The 20050-nt window shown below is 44.4% G+C and overlaps 1 protein-coding gene across 4 annotated transcripts in view; it reads left to right on the forward strand.

The window, feature by feature from the left end:
• AP1G1 (adaptor related protein complex 1 subunit gamma 1) overlaps window positions 1-20050 on the forward strand; it is a 107319-nt gene that overhangs the window by 31526 nt on the left and 55743 nt on the right. For all 4 annotated transcript variants that reach the window (XM_038367788.2, XM_043494732.1, XM_038367787.2 and 1 more), the window contains exon 3: window positions 13705-13829. In XM_038367788.2, the coding sequence (XP_038223716.1) occupies window positions 13705-13829 (125 nt within the window). The remainder of the gene's footprint in view (window positions 1-13704; window positions 13830-20050) is intronic.

Genomic DNA, 20050 nt, shown 5'->3' on the forward strand with positions numbered 1-20050 from the left:
CTAAAATAACACACTTTGAAAGAATAAAATTACAAGGAATATATGTGCATTGCAGGAAGTACCAAGAAGTAACAACACAAGTATGTGTTGGGACGTGAGTATGAAAGGTGTGTGTGTGCGCGAGAGAGAGAGAGAGACACACACACACACAGAGACTGTGTGTGCTGGCTGCTGGGGTGCACTGCCTCTTTATGGCGCTCACTGAAAGCTCTCCGGCTCCTGAGCCCTGTCCCCCCACCCCTGCTCTGCAGAAATGCGGGAAGTCTCTGAGACCATGGGCTGTTGCTTTAATGCACGCACTCACTCACCATCCGGAAAGCTCGTTCAGATCTCAGATCACAGTGGCTCTTTCCTTCTCCAAGTCCTGACGCTTGTCCCCTCTTCCCTGTTCTGCAGAGATGGTGTTTCAGGGGCAGGGGAAAGGGGTGACATCAGCACCTCCTCCCCACCCCTCCACTCTGCACAGCCAGCAGGAGGGTCTTGGGAGCAGCTGCAGGAGCACACCTCACTTACTCATACCTTCTTGTCAACTGTTTGAAATGGGCCACCCTGATTACCACTACAAAAGTGATTTTTTCCTCCTGCTGATAGTAGCCCACTTTAATTGAATTGTCTCGTTAGAATTGGTAAGGCAACCCCTATCTTTTCATGTACTATGTATATATATCTCTCTACTGTATTGTCCACTCCATGCATCTGATGAAGTGGGTTTTAGCCCATGAAAGCTTATGCCCAAATACGTTTGTTAGTCTCTAAGGTGCCACAAGTCGTCCTTCTTGTTTTTGCAGGAGCAATGTGGCCGCAAAGCGGTTGGCACTTGAATCACTCCTGGGTGGCCGCCCGACTGCACAGCATAGAGGAAACATAGGGGAGTTAGTATAACTAGAGCTGTCGATTAATCGCAGTTAACTCGTGATTAACCAAAGAAAATTAATCGCCACTAATTGCAGTTTTAATCGCACTATTAAACAATAGAATACCAATTAAAATTTATTAAATATTTTTGATGTTTTTCTACGTTTTCATATATATTGTATTCTTGTAATTGAAATCAGGGTATATTTTTTTTTATTACAAATATTTGCACTGTAAAAATGATAAACAAAAGAAATAGTATTTTTCAATTCACCTCATATATGTACTGTAGTACAATCTCTTTGTCATGAAAGTGCAACTTACAAATGTAAATTGTTTTGGTTTTGTGTGTAGTTATGTAACAAAAAACAAGCTACTCAGTGCTACTTCTTGTTCAGCCAATCCCTAAGACAAACAAGTTTGTTTATATTTACAGGAGCTAATGTTGCCCTCTTCTTATTTACAAAGTCACCGGAAAGTGAGAACAGGCATTGGCATGGCACTTTTGTAGCCGGCATTGCAAGCTATTTACATGCCAGATATGCGAAACATTCGTATGCCCCTTCATGCGTGGGCCACCATTCCAGAGGACGTGCTTCCATGCTGATGACGCTTGTTAAAAAAAATGTGTTAATTAAATTTGTGACTTAACTCCTTGAGGAAGATTGTACATCCCCTGCTCTGTTTTACCCGCATTCTGCCATATATTTCATGTTATAGTAGTCTCGAATGATGACCCAGCACATGTTCGTTTTAAGAACACTTTGACTGCAGATTTCACAAAATGCAAAGAAGGTACCAATGTAAGATTTCTAAAGATGGTATAGCACTCGACCCAAGGTTTAAGAATCTGAAGTGCCTTCCAAATGTGAGAGGGATGAGGTGTAGAGCATGCTTTCAGAAATCTTAAAAGAGCAACACTCCAATGCAGAAACTACAAAATCCGAACCACCAAAAAAGAAAATCAGCCTTCTGCTGGTGGCATCTGACTCAGATAATGAAAATGAACATGCGTCGATCTGCACTGCTTTGGGTTGTTATCAAGCAGAACCTGTCATCAGCATGGATACATGTTCCCTGGAATAGTGGTTGAAGCATGAAGGGATAAATGAATCTTCAGTGCATCTGGCACGTAAATATCTTGCGACCTCAGCTACACCAGTGCAATGAGAAGGTCTCGCTTTCAGGTGACATTGTAAACAAGAAGTGGGCAGCATTATCTCCTGCAAATGTAAACAAACTTATTTGTCTGAGCGATTGGCTAAACAACAAGTAGGACTGAGTGGACTTGCAGGCTCTAAAATTTTACATTGTTTTATTTTTGAATGTAGTTCTTTGTACATAATTCTACATTTGTAAGTTCAGCTTTCATGATAAAGGGATTGTACTACAGTACTTAGGCAAAGTGAAAAATACAATTTCTTTTTTTATAGTGCAAATACTTGTAATCAAAAATAAATATAAAATGAGCACTGTACGCTTTATAATCTGTGTTGTAATTGAAATCAATATATTTGAAAATGTAGAAAACATCCCAAAATATTTAAATAAATGGTATTCTGTTATTGTTTAACAGTATGATTAATTGTGATTAATTTTTTTAATTTCTTGACAGCCCTAGGTATAACCCAATAAGTTCACAGGGGTGTAATCAAATTAACTTTTTTCTCAGGTTTCCTATACAGATAGTTTGCTTGGAGATGTTCAAGTAGTAACTGGAAATGCTTGTCGTGTAAGTTTAGGTTCTCTTTTAAAAAAAAAAAAAAAAAAAAAAAGTGTCTAGATAGATTATGATAAACTGGTTCAGAATATCTCTGAAGATATCATTGGCCACGTGCTGGAATGTGGCGGGGACATTAGAGAGACCAAAAGGCTTGACAAGGTACTCAAAATGTCAGTACGAGATGTGAAAGGCTGTTTTCCATTCGTCGCCCTCTCAAATGTGGACCAGGTTATAGGTGCCATGTAGGTAGAGTTGAGTGAAAATTTGAGCGAGGCTGACTTTAGTGGTTCATTGATCAATGGGAAAGGATATTTATTTTTGATAGTGATACTGGTCAGCACTTGATAGTCTACGTCAGGGGTCTCCAAACTTTATGAGACAAGGGCCATATTAGATTTTTGAAGGGGCTTTGCAGGCCGTAGCGACTGTGAAAGAAATTAAATATATGCAAAATTGTGTTTTTGTTTTTTTAACAAACAAAAAAACCCCCACTACTCTACTGTGTGTCAGTGTTGCATTAATTCTAAATCAGGTATAAAAGTTAATTGATGCAGGGACTGTGAAATCACCCAAAATATTTGTCAATACATTAAAAATATTTCACTTTTTTATTTTATTTCTAAAAACTCACACATTTTTATCATAGAAATACACATTCAAAAATAAAGAAATAGTATTTTAGAATTAGTGAGAAGTATGGTACTGATGTGTTTCTGACAAAATTGCATTTAGCTGTGGTTCAAAGTTAGTGTTCCCTAACATCAAAATAGATTGTACCTGCTCGGCAGCAGCAGCAACTCTCCCCTAAGTTGGCTCCCTTTTTGGGGGGACACTGGCTCCCGGGGGCACTCAGCCCTCTGCACAGCTCAGCTGAGCTTCCCCCCCTGCTTCCGCAGGAGCTGCTGCTGGCAGCCCCTCCTGCTGCCTGCTCCGCGTGCCTACTCAACTGCAGCCTGCCTGCTTTGTGCTGATGGGTATCTACGCCTGCCTCTTTGCTTCTCCTGCTCGGTTGCAGCAACAACTCTCCCCTAAGTTGGTTCCCCTTCTTGGGGAGACACTGGCTCCCGGGGGCTCTCACCTCTGTGAGCTGTTGCCGGCGGCCCCTCCCCCTGCCTGCTCCACATGCCTACTCAGCTGTTGGAGGGCCGGACAAATGGAAGCCCCAGGCCGGATCCGGCCTTGGGCCGTAGTTTGGAGACCCCTGGTCTATGCAGAAGTGCAGGGTGCTTTTTTTTTTTTTTTTAAACAAAAAGGATTGGTACCCTGGCAGGAGATGTAGAATAATGGATAAAATTCTTTGCTAAATTTTTCTCAGGGTACTCCTATAGGGGCCAGACTTCTCATGCTCTCTAGGAAATGCTCAGATTGTGAAGGGAGAGCCAGCGAATGCCAAGCACAGTTGGGAACTGGGATGAGCCAATCATAGAATCATAGAATCATAGAATATCAGGGTTGGAAGGGACCCCAGAAGGTCATCTAGTCCAACCCCCTGCTCAAAGCGGGACCAAGTCCCAGTTAAATCATCCTAGCCAGGGCTTTGTCAAGCCTGACCTTAAAAACCTCTAAGGAAGGAGATTCTACCACCTCCCTAGGTAACGCATTCCAGTGTTTCACCACCCTCTTAGTGAAAAAGTTTTTCCTAATATCCAATCTAAACCTCCCCCATTGCAACTTGAGACCATTACTCCTCGTTCTGTCATCTGCTACCATTGAGAACAGTCTAGAGCCATCCTCTTTGAAACCCCCTTTCAGGTAGTTGAAAGCAGCTATCAAATCCCCCCTCATTCTTCTCTTCTGCAGACTAAACAATCCCAGCTCCCTCAGCCTCTCCTCATAAGTCATGTGCTCTAGACCCCTAATCATTTTTGTTGCCCTTCGCTGTACTCTTTCCAATTTATCCACATCCTTCTTGTAGTGTGGGGCCCAAAACTGGACACAGTACTCCAGATGAGGCCTCACCAGTGTCGAATAGAGGGGAACGATCACGTCCCTCGATCTGCTCGCTATGCCCCTACTTATACATCCCAAAATGCCATTGGCCTTCTTGGCAACAAGGGCACACTGCTGACTCATATCCAGCTTCTCGTCCACTGTCACCCCTAGGTCCTTTTCCGCAGAACTGCTGCCGAGCCATTCGGTCCCTAGTCTGTAGCGGTGCATTGGATTCTTCCATCCTAAGTGCAGGACCCTGCACTTATCCTTATTGAACCTCATTAGCTTTCTTTTGGCCCAATCTTCCAATTTGTCTAGGTCCTTCTGTATCCTATCCCTCCCCTCCAGCGTATCTATCACTCCTCCCAGTTTAGTATCATCCGCAAATTTGCTGAGAGTGCAATCCACACCATCCTCCAGATCATTTATGAAGATATTGAACAAAACGGGCCCCAGGACCGACCCCTGGGGCACTCCACTTGACACCGGCTGCCAACTAGACATGGAGCCATTGATCACTACCCGTTGAGCCCGACAATCTAGCCAGCTTTCTACCCACCTTATAGTGCATTCATCCAGCCCATACTTCCTTAACTTGCTGACAAGAATGCTGTGGGAGACCGTGTCAAAAGCTTTGCTAAAGTCAAGAAACAATACATCCACTGCTTTCCCTTCATCCACGGAACCAGTAATCTCATCATAAAAGGCGATTAGATTAGTCAGGCATGACCTTCCCTTGGTGAATCCATGCTGACTGTTCCTGATCACTTTCCTCTCCTCTAAGTGCTTCAGGATTGATTCTTTGAGGACCTGCTCCATGATTTTTCCAGGGCCTGAGGTGAGGCTGACCGGCCTGTAGTTCCCAGGATCCTCCTTCTTCCCTTTTTTAAAAATGGGCACTACATTAGCCTTTTTCCAGTCATCCGGGACTTCCCCCGTTCACCACGAGTTTTCAAAGATAATGGCCAAGGGCTCTGCAATCACAGCCGCCAATTCCCTCAGCACTCTCGGATGCAATTCGTCCGGCCCCATGGACTTGTGCACGTCCAGCTTTTCTAAATAGTCCCTAACCACCTCTATCTCTACAGAGGGCTGGCCATCTCTTCCCCGTTTTGTGATGCCCAGCACAGCAGTCTGGGAGCTGACCTTGTTAGTGAAAACAGAGGCAAAAAAAGCATTGAGTACATTAGCTTTTTCCACATCCTCTGTCACTAGCTTGCCTCCCTCATTCAGTAAGGGGCCCACACTTTCCTTGGCTTTCTTCTTGTTGCCAACATACCTGAAGAAACCTTTCTTGTTACTCTTGACATCTCTTGCTAGCTGCAGCTCCAGGTGCGATTTGGCCCTCCTGATATCTTTCCTACATGCCCGAGCAATATTTTTATACTCTTCCCTGGTCATATGTCCAACCTTCCACTTCTTGTAAGCTTCTTTTTTATGTTTAAGATCCGCTAAGATTTCACCATTAAGCCAAGCTGGTCGCCTGCCATATTTACTATTCTTTCGACTCATCGGGATGGTTTGTCCCTGTAACCTCAACAGGGATTCCTTGAAATACAGCCAGCTCTCCTGGACTCCCTTCCCTTTCATGTTAGTCCCCCAGGGGATCCTGGCCATCTGTTCCCTGAGGGAGTCAAAGTCTGCTTTCCTGAAGTCCAGGGTCCGTATCCTGCTGCTTACCTTTCTTCCCTGCGTCAGGATCCTGAACTCAACCAACTCATGGTCACTGCCTCCCAGATTCCCATCCACTTTTGCTTCCCCCACTAATTCTACCCGGTTTGTGAGCAGCAGGTCAAGAAAAGCGCTCCCCCTAGTTGGCTCCCCTAGCACTTGCACCAGGAAATTGTCCCCTACGCTTTCCAAAAACTTCCTGGATTGTCTATGCACCGCTGTATTGCTCTCCCAGCAGATATCAGGAAAATTAAAGTCACCCATGAGAATCAGGGCATGCGATCTAGTAGCTTCCGTGAGTTGCCGGAAGAAAGCCTCATCCACCTCATCCCCCTGGTCCGGTGGTCTATAGCAGACTCCCACCATGACATCACTCTTGTTGCACACACTTCTAAACTTAATCCAGAGACACTCAGGTTTTTCCACAGTTTCGTACCGGAGCTCTGAGCAATCATACTGCTCCCTTACATACAGTGCTACTCCCCCACCTTTTCTGCCCTGCCTGTCCTTCCTGAACAGTTTATAACCATCCATGACTGTACTCCAGTCATGTGAGTTATCCCACCAAGTCTCTGTTATTCCAATCACGTCGTAATTCCTTGACATCACCAGGACCTCCAGTTCTCCCTGCTTGTTTCCAAGGCTTTGTGCATTTGTATATAAGCACTTGAGATAACCTGTTGATCGCCCCTCATTCCCAGTATGAGGCAGGAGCCCTCCCCTCACAGACATTCCTGCCTGTGCTTCCTCCCGGTATCCCGCTTTCCCACTTACCTCAGGGCTTTGGTCTCCTTCCCCCGGTGAACCTAGTTTAAAGCCCTCCTCACTAGGTTAGCCAGCCTGCTGGCAAAGATGTTCTTCCCTCTCTTCGTAAGATGGAGCCCGTCTCTGCCCAGCACTCCTCCTTCATGGAACACCATCCCATGGTCAAAGAATCCAAAGCCTTCTCTCCGACACCACCTGCGTAGCCATTCGTTGACCTCCACGATTCGACGGTCCCTACCCAGGCCTTTTCCTTCCACGGGGAGGATGGACGAGAACACCACTTGCGCCTCCAACTCCTTTATCCTTCTTCCCAGAGCCACGTAGTCCGCAGTGATCCGCTCAAGGTCATTCTTGGCAGTATCATTGGTGCCCACGTGGAGAAGCAGGAAGGGGTAGCGATCCGAGGGCTTGATGAGTCTCGGCAGTCTCTCCGTCACATCACGAATCTTAGCCCCTGGCAAGCAGCAGACTTCTCGGTTTTCCCGGTCAGGGCGGCAGATAGATGACTCAGTCCCCCGGAGGAGAGAGTCCCCGACCACCACCACCCGCCTTCTCCTCTTGGGAGTGGTGGTCGTGGAACCCCCAACCTCAGGACATCGCATCTCATGCCTCCCAACCAGCGGAGTCTCCTTCTGCTTTCTCCCCCCAGACATATCATCTGGTCCACTCTCCGCATTGGTACCTGTGGAGAGAACATGAAAGCGGTTAGTTACCTGTGTCTGTGTTACTGGAACCCGGACATTCCGCTTACCTCTTCTGGAGGTCACATGTTGCCAAGCTTCTTCACTGGCCTCTTGGCCCCTCTGTGCAACCTGCTCTATATCTTTAGAGCTTTGTGCCCCTAGAAGGCTATCCTGAGTTTGGTCCAGAAAATCCTCAGTCTCTCGTATACAACGCAGGGTCGTTACCTGTTGCTCCAGACCTTCAATCTTCTCTTCCAATATGGAGACCAGCTTGCACTTTGTACAGACAAAGTCGCTTCTGTCCTGTGGAAGAAAGACAATCAGGTTAAATTGCATGGTTTCCTGGTGGTCTTGAATTACAGTTCAGAGAGGTGCAGTCTCACAGATGACGCGGTCTGAGGACAACAAGTTGCTGCCGTTGATTGTCCCCTCCAAGTTGGGGGCAAGCTTCCGTTGCATCAGTAGGTAGTTAGTTTTAGCAAATCCAGTGTCCATGAAATTGCCAGAAGCTCCAGAGTCTATCAGAGCAAGTTGGGTGCAGCTCACTTCGGTTGTAGACAGGAACCAAAGTTGGAGCTGCACTTGAAGGTGGGATTGGCCATTGTCCTTGGCAGTTAGCACCCCTCTGCTACCTGTGTGCATCCTGTTTGGGGAACCCAATCCTATCATTCTGTCTGGTTGCGTTCCCTCTAAGGAGGCTGAACCTGCCCATTTTCTCAGACCAGCCCTGAGACCGGACTTGAGGGGACACCTGGGGACAAAGTGGCCTTGTTCCCCATAGTACAGGCAGGGGTCATTCAGATGACGATTTCCTTCTCTCGATCTGAGAGGTGCCGTCTTGTCAGGTCTACCTGCATGGGTTCAGGTCCAGCAATTGTGTGTTTGTGTGTGTGTGTGTGTGTGTGTGTGTGTGTGTGTGTGTGTGAGAGAGGAATGGGACAAGACTAAGCAGGGACTGAGTGTGTACCTTCCTTCTTTCCTGGCATCACTCAAACGGTTGTCAATTTGGATACACATCTTAATGTAGGGCAGCAGTGCTGTGGGGGTATCAACCGGGGCCAGTTCGTCTTTAATCTCATCATTCAGGCCTAGATAGAAATGAGAAATCTGTGCTGCTTCATTCCAGGCCGTGTTCAAGACCAGATGATGGAAGTGGGTGGCATAGGCCGCAACAGGATGCAGGCCTTGTTTGAGTGACTGCAGGGCAACTTTGGTGGAATGGGCACCGTGTGGGTCATCAAATATGAGTGAAAAGACACAAACGAATTCATCAAAAGTAATTGAGAATCGGGTCTCCTTGCCCAATACACCACTTTGCCTGTCAATAGGCTGGTGATGATTCCTACCTTGCTCTGGTTGTTTGGGTACACTGGTGAGCCAAAGGAACAGCAGATGACATTGACGGAGCAACCCCTGAAACGTCTGACAGTTCCCATCAAATTTCTCTGATAGTGGGATCTTTGGGCCTAGACCTTGGGCTATTGTGCCTGATGGCACGAGGGGGCCGGGGACTGCTGGGAGCTGCATAAGAAGGCATTTTTGCGTTGTAGCTAGGCCATTTGATACTGGAGACCTTGAACTAGTTCTGCCATATCAGTGGCGGGGTTGCCTGGAGACTTCATTTCAATTGTAGGGGGCACCTGCTGACATAGGAGATCAGTCCTGGCCACTGAGCCCGACTGGGGGGGTCAGTCTGCTTAAATTCTCAAACTGGGATGGGGATGGTCAGGCCTAGTGGTTGGAGCTGGAATCAGGAGACCAGGGCAGAGTTGGAGTGAGGCTGGAGCAGGGCAGCAGCAAGAGCAGGGCTGGAGCACGACTAGGTACAGGGAGGGAATAAGAGCAAGGCTGGAGTAGAACTAGGAGCAGGGCTGGAGCAGGCTAAGGCTTGGGGACTCTGTTTCCACTGTCAGACAGGAGTGAGTTGCAAGCCCTTGAGTGATGTTGAGCAGACTAAGGATATGTCTACACTACAAAATTAAGTCAACATACAGCCACAGTAATTAAAGTGGCATTTCACATCCACACTGTGCTGCTTCTGTTGGCTGTGTGCATCCACATAGGAGTGCTTCCACTGATCTGGCATTGTGGGGCATGGGCAGTGGAGCTCCAGCTATCCAGCTGATAGACAACAGGCAATGTAAGTAAGCACTACTACATCGACGGAAGTGCTATGCCTCTCTTGGAGGTGGTGGTATTGTGGTGATGTAGTGGGTGACTTACATCGGTGGGAGCTACATTTTAGTGCAGATGCTTAGAGTTAGGTCGACGTAAGCAGCCTTACATCAACCTAACTCAGTAGTGTAGACCAGGCCTGAGCTGCTGATCCTCTTGTGAGGTTTTTATATACCTGATCTGGGAACCACAAGACCAGTTCCTGCTTGTGGGTTGGCTGGAACATATGGGGCCTGTGCAACTGTGATGTAGAATCATACCAGCCATCAAACCTCCTTTTGCAAGCTTTGTATTCAGTGAATTACCCATCTCTCTTCTAAATTGTCAGACAAGTTTGGCAGAGGCCCTGGGGGGTTTTCACTTTCCTCTGCAGCATGGGGCATGGGTCACTTGGTGAAGGATTCTCTGTACCTTGAAGTCTTTAAACCATGTTTTGAGGACTTCAATAGCTCAGACATAAGTTAGGGGTTTTGTTACAGGAGTTGGTGGGTGAGATTCCGTGGCCTGCATTGTGCAGGAGGTCAGACTAGACGATCAGAATAGTCCCTTCTGACCTTAAAGTCTATGATTCTAAATTAATCTCTAATTTAGCCTGATTTAGGATATGGATTAGTATATGTTTAAATGTTCTCTAGGGCAATGTTTCTCAATGACTGGTTCATGGACTGGCGCCTGTCCCTGAGATCTCCCTGACACAGTTTAGAAAGGCAGCAAGCTGGTGCCTAGTATCAAAAAGGTTGAGAAATGCTGCTCTAGGGTACCTCAGAGGTGGAGCACATCACCCAAATTGCCACATTAAGGCTACACATCTTGATTGGGTTGTGATTTTAAATAGTTTACATTATTTTAATTTCACTAGAACCTCCATTTTACAAACAGTGATCTTTTGAGCACCATTTATACAGGCCATTTTTCTCAACTTGGGGTGGGAGAGTCACCTAAAGACTGATATTGATGAAGAGCAAGTCAACATCCCTTCACATTGCAATGGCTGTCACGTTCCAGTGCTTTTGAAGAACAAGGAGAAAGCAGTGCAGTGCGCTGTACTTATTGTAACTTTGAGATGTTCCATTTTATGAACTTCTCAATTCCCAGTTAGTTTATATAATAGGGTTTCTACTGTGCAGATCTTTTCTGTTTGCCTCCAAGTTCACTGTTATGGTGATGGATATGTTTTCTGGGAGGAATATTTTATTTTAATATTTAAGGTTATTTACAGAAAGACATTAGTTATATTGTCTTGTTTTGTATAGGCACGTCTGTGGCAGAGTGCTGCTGGCAAAGCCTCAATCAACTCCTGCCACTCCAACCCCAATAGGGGGAATGGATAGGGGCTGGGTAAATAGCTGAGGTTTGTATACCTGCACCTGCTAACCTCATTAGGTAGGAGCTATAAGGCTTGGAGGAAGTGAGTGAAAGGTGGGGTGGAGACCAGGAGGCTCAGGGAGAGGTACGAGCCTGCTACTCTGTTGCTGACCAGGCTTGTGTTAGGCCAAGCCACTGTAAATGTCCTGTATATATCAGGACACTGGTGGTGGGAAATGGACACAAATAAAGAGCCAGTGTTGCACCAGTTTGGAGTGTCCCTGAGTCTGTGAGGAGCAGGGCCAAGGGTCTGGATAAGCAAGGGCATGCCATGCACCCTGATACAATGTCTTATTACAGAATTAACAATATTCATCAACGTGTTGTATATGGGCCATATATCATTACCATTTTTCTTTCCTCCTCCAAAAAAAAAAATTATTTAAGCATAGCCTTAATATGATAAATATATATATTTAACCATTTATATTAATTTTCATTGTGGGAAGCTAAATGTTTCCCCAGTGGGGCGGGAGCACACAGTGTCAGCAGAAGAAAGAAAGGAGGAGTGGTTATGTAATTCAGGCGTCCTCTGTGTATTTTCCTCTGGACTATCCTATAACTATAGGATTACCATGTCTATATCAAAGCATTTCCGTGATTTCAGTATTTCTATTGTATTGTTTTTGTGTGCAATGTATACTTTTTACTTTTATCCATTTTTAAAAAATTTCTCTTGCACTGTTTTCATAACGTTTGTCTTCTACTACAAGATATATCGTATTAATAGTTTTTTTTCCAGTGAGCTATAATAGGAATCGTCTGGGTCCACAGATTTGTTTGCCTTTTTTGGTATAAAGAGCAAGAGCTGAACTAGCTTCTTTATTCCCAGTTTCAGTCCTTTTAACATGCAGTTTCTCAATACGTGTCTTGAAGTTCTGTTTGAGTTCTATCTCTAATATTTTGTCGTCTTTCAGGATGGTGTTCAATTTTTTTTTAAACTATCCAGAGTTCCTGACCTGGCTATTTTGCATTTCATATAGATATCTGGGGTAATATATATTTTGTCAGGTATCGGGGGTAGCCATGTTAGTCTGTATCCACAAAAATAACAAGGAGTCTGGTGGCACCTTAAAGAGTAACAGATTTATTTGAGCATAAGCTTTTGTGGGTAAAAACCTCACATCTTCAGATGCATCTGAAGAAGTGAGGTTTTTACCCACAAAAGCTTATGCTCAAATAAATCTGTTAGTCTTTAAGGTGCCCCTAGACTCCTTGTTGTTTTTGTATATATTTTGTGTTATGGAGATGGAGAAATATACCTTATAGTATGTTGTATAGTACTGAACTTGCACTCATTGATTAGTGTTAGAGCCAGTACTTATTATCTGTATTATCTGATTCCATTTGCAATGGTGGTGTAGCTGTGTTGGTCCCAGGATATTAGAGAGACAAGGTGGGTGAGATGTATCTTTTATTGGACTAGCTTCTGTTGGTGAAAGAGATAAGCTTTCAAGGTACATACAGCTCTTCAGTTCTGGACTTCTGTAGCTTGAAAGCGTCTCTCTTTCAACAATAGAAGTTGGTCCAATAAAAGATATTACCTCAGCAACCTTTTCTATTATTTTATTCCATTCTTTTGCTGTTGTTTCATATTTACAGTCTATATTCCATAACAGCTTTATGCAGTTTGTTCTTTAAAAACAGTCATGAGATTATACATTCCAGCAGTAATCTTGATTTGCCGAAACTTCAAGCATGTATATACAATTTTCTAATACTGATAGCTTTAGTTCTTTTCTTCCATGGAAGTTGTAAATAAAGTTAAGCAATCTGTATAAACTCATATCATGCTTTATTTTCTTTTTTTTAATATATCGGTTACATCTGTTTGTTTTAGGGGTTGTCCATCCTAATGAAATCCTTCCACTTATCAGAGTGACATTTGTCCCAACATTTAAAAACTTCCTTATTCAACCTCTGTTTGAAGGCACTGTTTTTTATTTTCAGTATTACCAAGGTCTGCTCTTTTTGTTTGGTCAAGTGCCTTACATATGCTCAATTAATAAGTGCATTTTTAATTAATAGGTAATATTTCATGGGTGCTGGAATTTTGGGGTATGAATCCAGCATACAATTATATAATGAGATTGGGTTTGCCAGTTTCTGTTCTCTCTGTATCCATGATGGGTTTTCTCTATTAGACTGGTATTGGAAAGGGTTTCTAATTTGTGCAGACCTATAGTATGCTTTGAATGAAGATAGATAATGTCTTTCACTTACTGATGATTTCTGTGACACTCTGTTTTAGTTCATTCCCCTGGATCTCCAGTACACTTTGAGAGAGTTTCATAGCCATGAGAGGCAGCATGGTCGGGTAGCTCCTCTTCTGACTTGCTGAGACTTTGGGCAGGTCACGGGTTGCTTTTCTCCCTCATCTTTAAAATGGAGATAATACTAACTTTGCAAAGCACTTGGATGGAAGATACTATACAAGTGCAAACTATTATTGCTCCCAGCACAGGAGTATGATTTATACTGATTTATCTATATATATATATATATATATATATATAATATTTTTTTTTTTTGCAGTTGGAGTGCCTCAAACTTATTGCCTCTCAGAAATTCACAGACAAGCGCATTGGGTACTTAGGTGCCATGCTGCTACTGGATGAGAGACAGGATGTCCACCTTCTCATGACCAACTGCATCAAGAAGTAAGACTACCCTCTCCTTCCCTGTTCACAAATGTTTGTAGGGATTTCAGAACCACAGTTAGGCTCCTGACAATAACTTTTTTGATGCCTCAATTCTCAACTGGCATTTAATTTGAAAAGGGGGAACTTTTCAGTCTAGAAATCCCTAATGCCACTGGTGCAGCCCAGGCCATTTTTTAGTCACCTTGTGTGTTGGATTGCTGCTAAGCTCCAGACTGCTATGGCCCCACAATTTTTTGAAACTTGGTGCATATAGCAGAGAGTCATTTAATACGTGGAACTTCCATGTCTTGGGCATTCACTTGGTGATGCTGTGTAATTGGTGGCTGAGAGAATGGAACATCCTGGCCATTAAAACTATCCTTAAAGGAAAAGGAAGCTAATATGATTATAATGGGCTTCCCGTAGCTGGTGGAACAGCTTCTAGAGACACTGAGAGGGCAGTTACCTTTTCACCTTGCAGAAGAGCAAGCCCTGGTTGAATAATTAAGGGTAGCATAAAATCCACACCATACATATGACTGAATTCAGAGGATCTGGTTATAACACAGCTGCAGTATGTAGTGTAGACTGGACCTTAGGCTAAAACCCTGAACAATACTGCAGCCATCTTGTACTGGCCCCCTGATTCAATTGTATTTATAACTATAGGTGGGCTCTTATAAGTTGTGTGACTCTAGGGTGTGAAGCTAGCTCTACTCTGTTCTGAGAGTTTGGCCTGGTTGGCTGCAGTGTTGTGATGGGGCCCTGGCTGGCTGCAGGGAAGGGCAGCACCTTTCTGGGATGTGGTGTTCAGCTGGTTTGGAATCTTCCTGAGCTGTGAACAGTACCAGAACACTCTGAGGTTTCCATAAGGATGTTATTGAAGGTGAGTAGGTTTGAGTGGAGAGCAAGATGTAGAAAATCAGTGTTTTCTTTTTGATGAGGCCTCCTTTTGTGGGGATGGGGAAGTGGGGGGAAGCATGTCAGTGGAGCTGGAAAATTAAGATTTATTTTTTTTATTTAGATTTTTCAGATACTCACCTGGTTCTGTACATATTGATTGTGCCTAGAGTATCTGAGAAATCTAAATAAAAAATTAAATCTCAGTCTCCCAGTTCCTACTGACTGGCTTCACTGCTGCCACTGCCTGTCCCCCAAAAGGAGATCCCATCAACAGGAGAACATTGATTTCCTACATCTTTTTCTGAATTCAGATATGAATATCTCTGTTGGACCAAGTGGGGAGAGCAAAGGAGTTTGAACTGAAGACCCTTCACTGAAAATGCCTTGCCTCCAGCTAGCTCCCTTCCACTTAAATTAGGTGGCTGATTGTTGTATCCCCAAACTAGTCTAATTTTAGGGGAACAGCTACTGGGAGTTCAGTTGGGAATTGTGCATATAGCTGGTTTATATAACCTGGCATTTTTCTGACTATTATCTTTGTCTCCTCACCTTCCTCTTTCTGCTACCCCACTGCTTTAATCTAGACTGTAAGTTACTCAATGTGTCAACTGTCTTTCAGTGTTATGAAGGGTTTATAGTGAGGCCAGATCTTGGTTGGAGACCCCAGGTGCTGCTGTGGTACAAAAATTAAAAATAATTAATATACAAACCTTTGTGAAGCAGTTGAGGAGTTGTTGCCCATAGCACATACCTGACAAATTTGTAAAAACAAGGAAATAAGCAGTTAAGTCACGTATCAGCTCATACCCTATATCCCATCCTCAACCTTATCATTCCCACAACTACTGGACACCACATGCCACAAACTTAACTCTGCCTTCCTTTGGCTTTTCTGCACATGTTCCTTTACCAGATTGTTTTCCCCACTTTTTATGGGTGTTTGGTGTAGTAGTTTATTGTGTTGGGAGTTTGGTGAAGATAGGTGTGCAGACAGGTGGTTAAGATGGGGAGTAGAGTTAAGGTTGCAGCAACATGGTCTGTGGTGTCCAGGAGTTGTGGTAAGGTAGGTGAAGAAGAGCAAGGTATGTGGTAGTAAGTGGCTTAACTTTTCATTTCCTTGCTTTTGTGGGTGTGTCAGGAATACTTTGTGTGCAGCAACACTAACTGCTTCACTACAGTGTGTTTAGGTTTTTATACTTACTTGGGGGTATGGGTTGGATGAGTGTGGAGCGGGTGGTAGGGAGGGAACATAAAGGGGGCAAAAGTACAGTTGCTAATAGAGAATATTTTATGCAGAGATTTGTGTCCTGACACCCATCAGTCAGTTTTGTGTACCACCCCCACAGCTCCTCTAATGAGGTGTGCGTGTGTGCATAACACACAAACTTTCAGTGGTATCATGAATAGCTGCTTAAAAATTCATGTCAATCTAAATAAATAGTTTAAAACAGCTTTATCTGTTGCAGGAGATCAAGTCAGCAGCCACCTCTCACCTTTTGAATGAATAAACAATATTTTTAAAATTGATGATCCATCTATGAAAGGTCACTGCCAAGGTGGAAAAACCAGACAGAGCTCAAATTCTGAGGCTTCCCATTATAAATGTGTTCAGAGAAATCAAACTACACAGAAAATCCAAAGGGCATGGAAACTTTGTGAAATATCTTGCTGATAAACCAACTACTCTCTGAGAACAACAGGAATTTATGCCCTATTTTAAGCCCATTTTGGAACGCAACCTTAATTATAAAGTCACTACCAGACACCTCTGTAATGCAGAGATCTTCATCAAACTCCTTTTGCCATTATTCTTTCCCATAGCTGGATCCCTGCACTTTAGTCTCTGAACATCAGTAGATCTGGTTTTCTTAATTTGTTTTTATGTTGGCATTTTTCCAGGGTGCAGCAAATCTTTTTTTTTTCTTGTCCTGGGCATTTGACTGTTGTTCACAGTACTTCCTCTAGCCAAGATAATGTCATCTAGTAGATTTTGGGGGGAATCTGAGGAGATGTAGTAACATCCCATCTTTCCATAATTACAGGGCCAGCTGAGAGGAAAACAGAGCAGGGAATTTTATTTCCTTCGTGGTCTCTGCCATTTGAGTCCCAGACATGTCTGAGATCTGACTCTGACTTGGTTTTTAAACTGTTGTATCTGCCAGGCCTCCAAGAGGCACTGCTGTTTTCAAAACACTGTAAAACAAAGTAATTTAAAAGTAAGTGACAACTAAACACCCCTCCCTAAATGTGCCATTATTGATCAATAGTAGGCAGACCTATCATTACAAGAGTTAACTTGTATTCCATATAGTTATCTAGGATTATCCAATGACATAGGTGATCACATTGGTGATATCCAGTTTTCAAAGAGTTTCTGGGCGGTGGTGGGGGTGAGGAGGGTTGTGTTGTGCGGAAAAGTCCTTTCGTTGACAGATGAGAGAGATTGTTGTAGCCTGCTGCACTGAGAAAAGATTATTTATTGACTACTTTGTTTCAGATTAAGGGATTTTAGTTCTCGAATCCCAATTAGTCTGTAAAACAGGTTCTCATAATTCCGCTGTCCTCTTCTTTTGCTATTCCATGTCCTACGTATATGTTTTCAGGGCATCTCCAATCCACCAGGGAGTCTGTAAACTGCAGAGACTCACCTTTTCTTTCTTTAAACTTGGTCTTTAAGCAGGCCCAGCTGGGTGCATGACTCATCCTGCAGTAAAACCAGGTACTTTTCTGGTGTTTAGGGCCTAGACTACCCTGTGCTGTTCTCTCCTTTCTCCAAGTAGTAGCTCTGCATATTGTTCAGGTAGTTTCCTAGGTGAGGAGAAGGGATGAGACAGTAGCAACTGAGACTTTCTGAAGGCAAGAAGCTGCTGCAAATTCAAATATTAGTATCCACTTAAGGTTCCTGTGGGCTGGCGTTTGGGAGACAGGAGCATCTTTGCTCCATCAAGAACCTGAGGCAGTTTTGGCTGTGGAGGAAGCTGTGGCAAAAACATTTATCTTGTTCTGTGGGAGACAGGTGGGGTGAAAGAGTTCCCATACTATCACTACAGCCCGTATCTCCCCTCACCTCCTCCAAGAATCTGTGCCAGGCTTGAGAGAAACTACAGTGAAGTTGTCCATCAGTACCATGCATAGCGGGTGGACACCCCCTCCCCCCCACTCCTCTGGGGAGGCTAGCCCCTCGGCCCTACCCCTTCTGCCTGATACTCCAACCCCGGTCCCGCAGCAGGAGCCCCAAACACCCCACCCTCCCGTGGCTGGAAGAGCCCCAAGCCAACCTAAATTGCTGCTGGAGAATGGGAAATGTGCTGCGCCTCCCCTCCCGAGACCCTGAGCCACCTGGCAGAAAAAGCAAAAGCCCTTCCTGAAGAACACTCAGCTTTTATATGTGCCACGCAGGTTCCGGGTGAGGAGACAGTAGCTGCTACTCAGCTTCCTGTGTTCATCAGTAATCTCTCTGGAGTCCAGTGTCACTGCTTTTCCCGCTACATCCCTGAACGTACCCCATGAACCGGGCAAAGGTGGGGATGGTGATTAATCTGCTTGTGGGAGAAGTGCTAGATTGGGCCTCTACTCTATATTAGCCCAGTACTCTCCAACTGGGATGACTCCTGTGGGAATTCTCAGCTATTTTTTATGACCACCCACGCCACATCCACTTGGCATAGCCTGCCCTCCGGAAGCTTAGACAAGGCAAGGGCCCACCACTTCAAACACAGCCCATTTCTGATGACTGGTAGCTGATGTCTAGTGGAATATGGCAATGCAACTGCACCAGTTCCATTCTCAATGAAGAGGTAAAAGACAGGCTAGTTCATGTTGAGAACTCTACCTGACTCAATACCTTCATTGATCTTCTCCTTTGTATTGACAGCCGGGTGTGCAAGTGAGCGGAGGAGATAAAGGGAGCCCTATACAGTTATGCCAGCCCACTGTGCACAGGCCTGAGGAACCAAGTCTTGAACTGATGTAGATGGATCTGAGTCACAAATATTTGATCATGGAGGAAAAGGAAAGCCAGAAACTTAACCTTTGTTTCTACTGCAGAACATTGGGACCCTCACTTGCACTCAATTCCCCGGCAGTTAGCCAGGATCAACTCTGGTTCCACTAATAATTTTATACATGCAATGGTGGCCCAGACCCTACAAATTCTCATTCAGCCCAAACCTTCACTGGACCTCGTAGTCACAATCGATGGGTTACCCCGTCATCTGGGTCCAGTAACCCAGAAAACTGTTCCTTTAGAGATTGGAGTGGGAGATTGCTGTGAATTACAACATTTTGGGATCCACTCGCTGCACTTCCCAATAATACTCAGTATACTGTGGTTGCAGGAGCATGGCCTGCATATCTCAAGAGGGGGAAGAGCATCAACATTTCTTCCTATTATTGCCAAAAAGTCTGCCTGCAACCCCACTGTGAGCCAATCTCTGAACCTCAGGAAGGGATGTTACCACTCTAGGGGTAACCTGGGCCAGCCAGAAAGAAATTGCCTTGACCCCAAAACCCTGTCTCTCAAAGAAATACCAGGAACACATTGATGTTTCTGAGAAAAAAAATCGTGGACGTCCTGCCTCCACACCAAGACTATGATTTGCACGTCTTTGCATAGACCATAGATTAAAAACCCCATATGGATTGATACAGACCATTGATGGACCAGAACTGGCAGCAGTGCACCACTATATCCAAGAAAATCTTGAGAAGGGGCCCTAGTACTTTTTATACAGAGGGAGGATAGATCATTGTGTCTTTGCATGCACTGTTGAGCCCTAAATCCGGTCACAATCCACAACCAGTATCCTCTGCTTCTTATCCTGGGATTGCTAAATTGTGTACAAACAGCCAGGATCTTCACAAAGCTAGACCTTTTGGGAGCTTACCATTTAGAGCATATAAGAGCCACCAATGAGTGAAAAACCGCCTTTCATGCCCAGGACAGACACTTTGCATATTCAGTAATGCTGTTTGGGATGACCAATGCCCCTGCAATTTTCCAACACTTTGTGATCGACATGTTCAGGGTCATATTGGATAAATATAATTTAGCTCAATGATATTGTCATGTTCTCAGAGAGCCAAGAACAGTGTCATTATGTTGGATCTGCTCTAGAAAGGCTGCAGAAGCATGGACTATATGCCAAACTGAAAAAATGCCTCTTTGACTAGCCTTCCCTCGAAGCTTTGGGCTATATCATCTCCCCAGGGGCCATTCAGATGGATTCCCAAAAGATAGCATCAGTTCATGAGTGAGTAGCTCCCTAGAAGCCCTGTCAATTATAACAGTTCCTGTGCTTTGCCAGTTTTTATTGGTTGATTATCTCCGACTTCTC

The sequence above is a fragment of the Dermochelys coriacea genome, chromosome 12, assembly GCF_009764565.3.
Source record: "Dermochelys coriacea isolate rDerCor1 chromosome 12, rDerCor1.pri.v4, whole genome shotgun sequence".
NCBI lineage: Eukaryota > Metazoa > Chordata > Testudines > Dermochelyidae > Dermochelys > Dermochelys coriacea.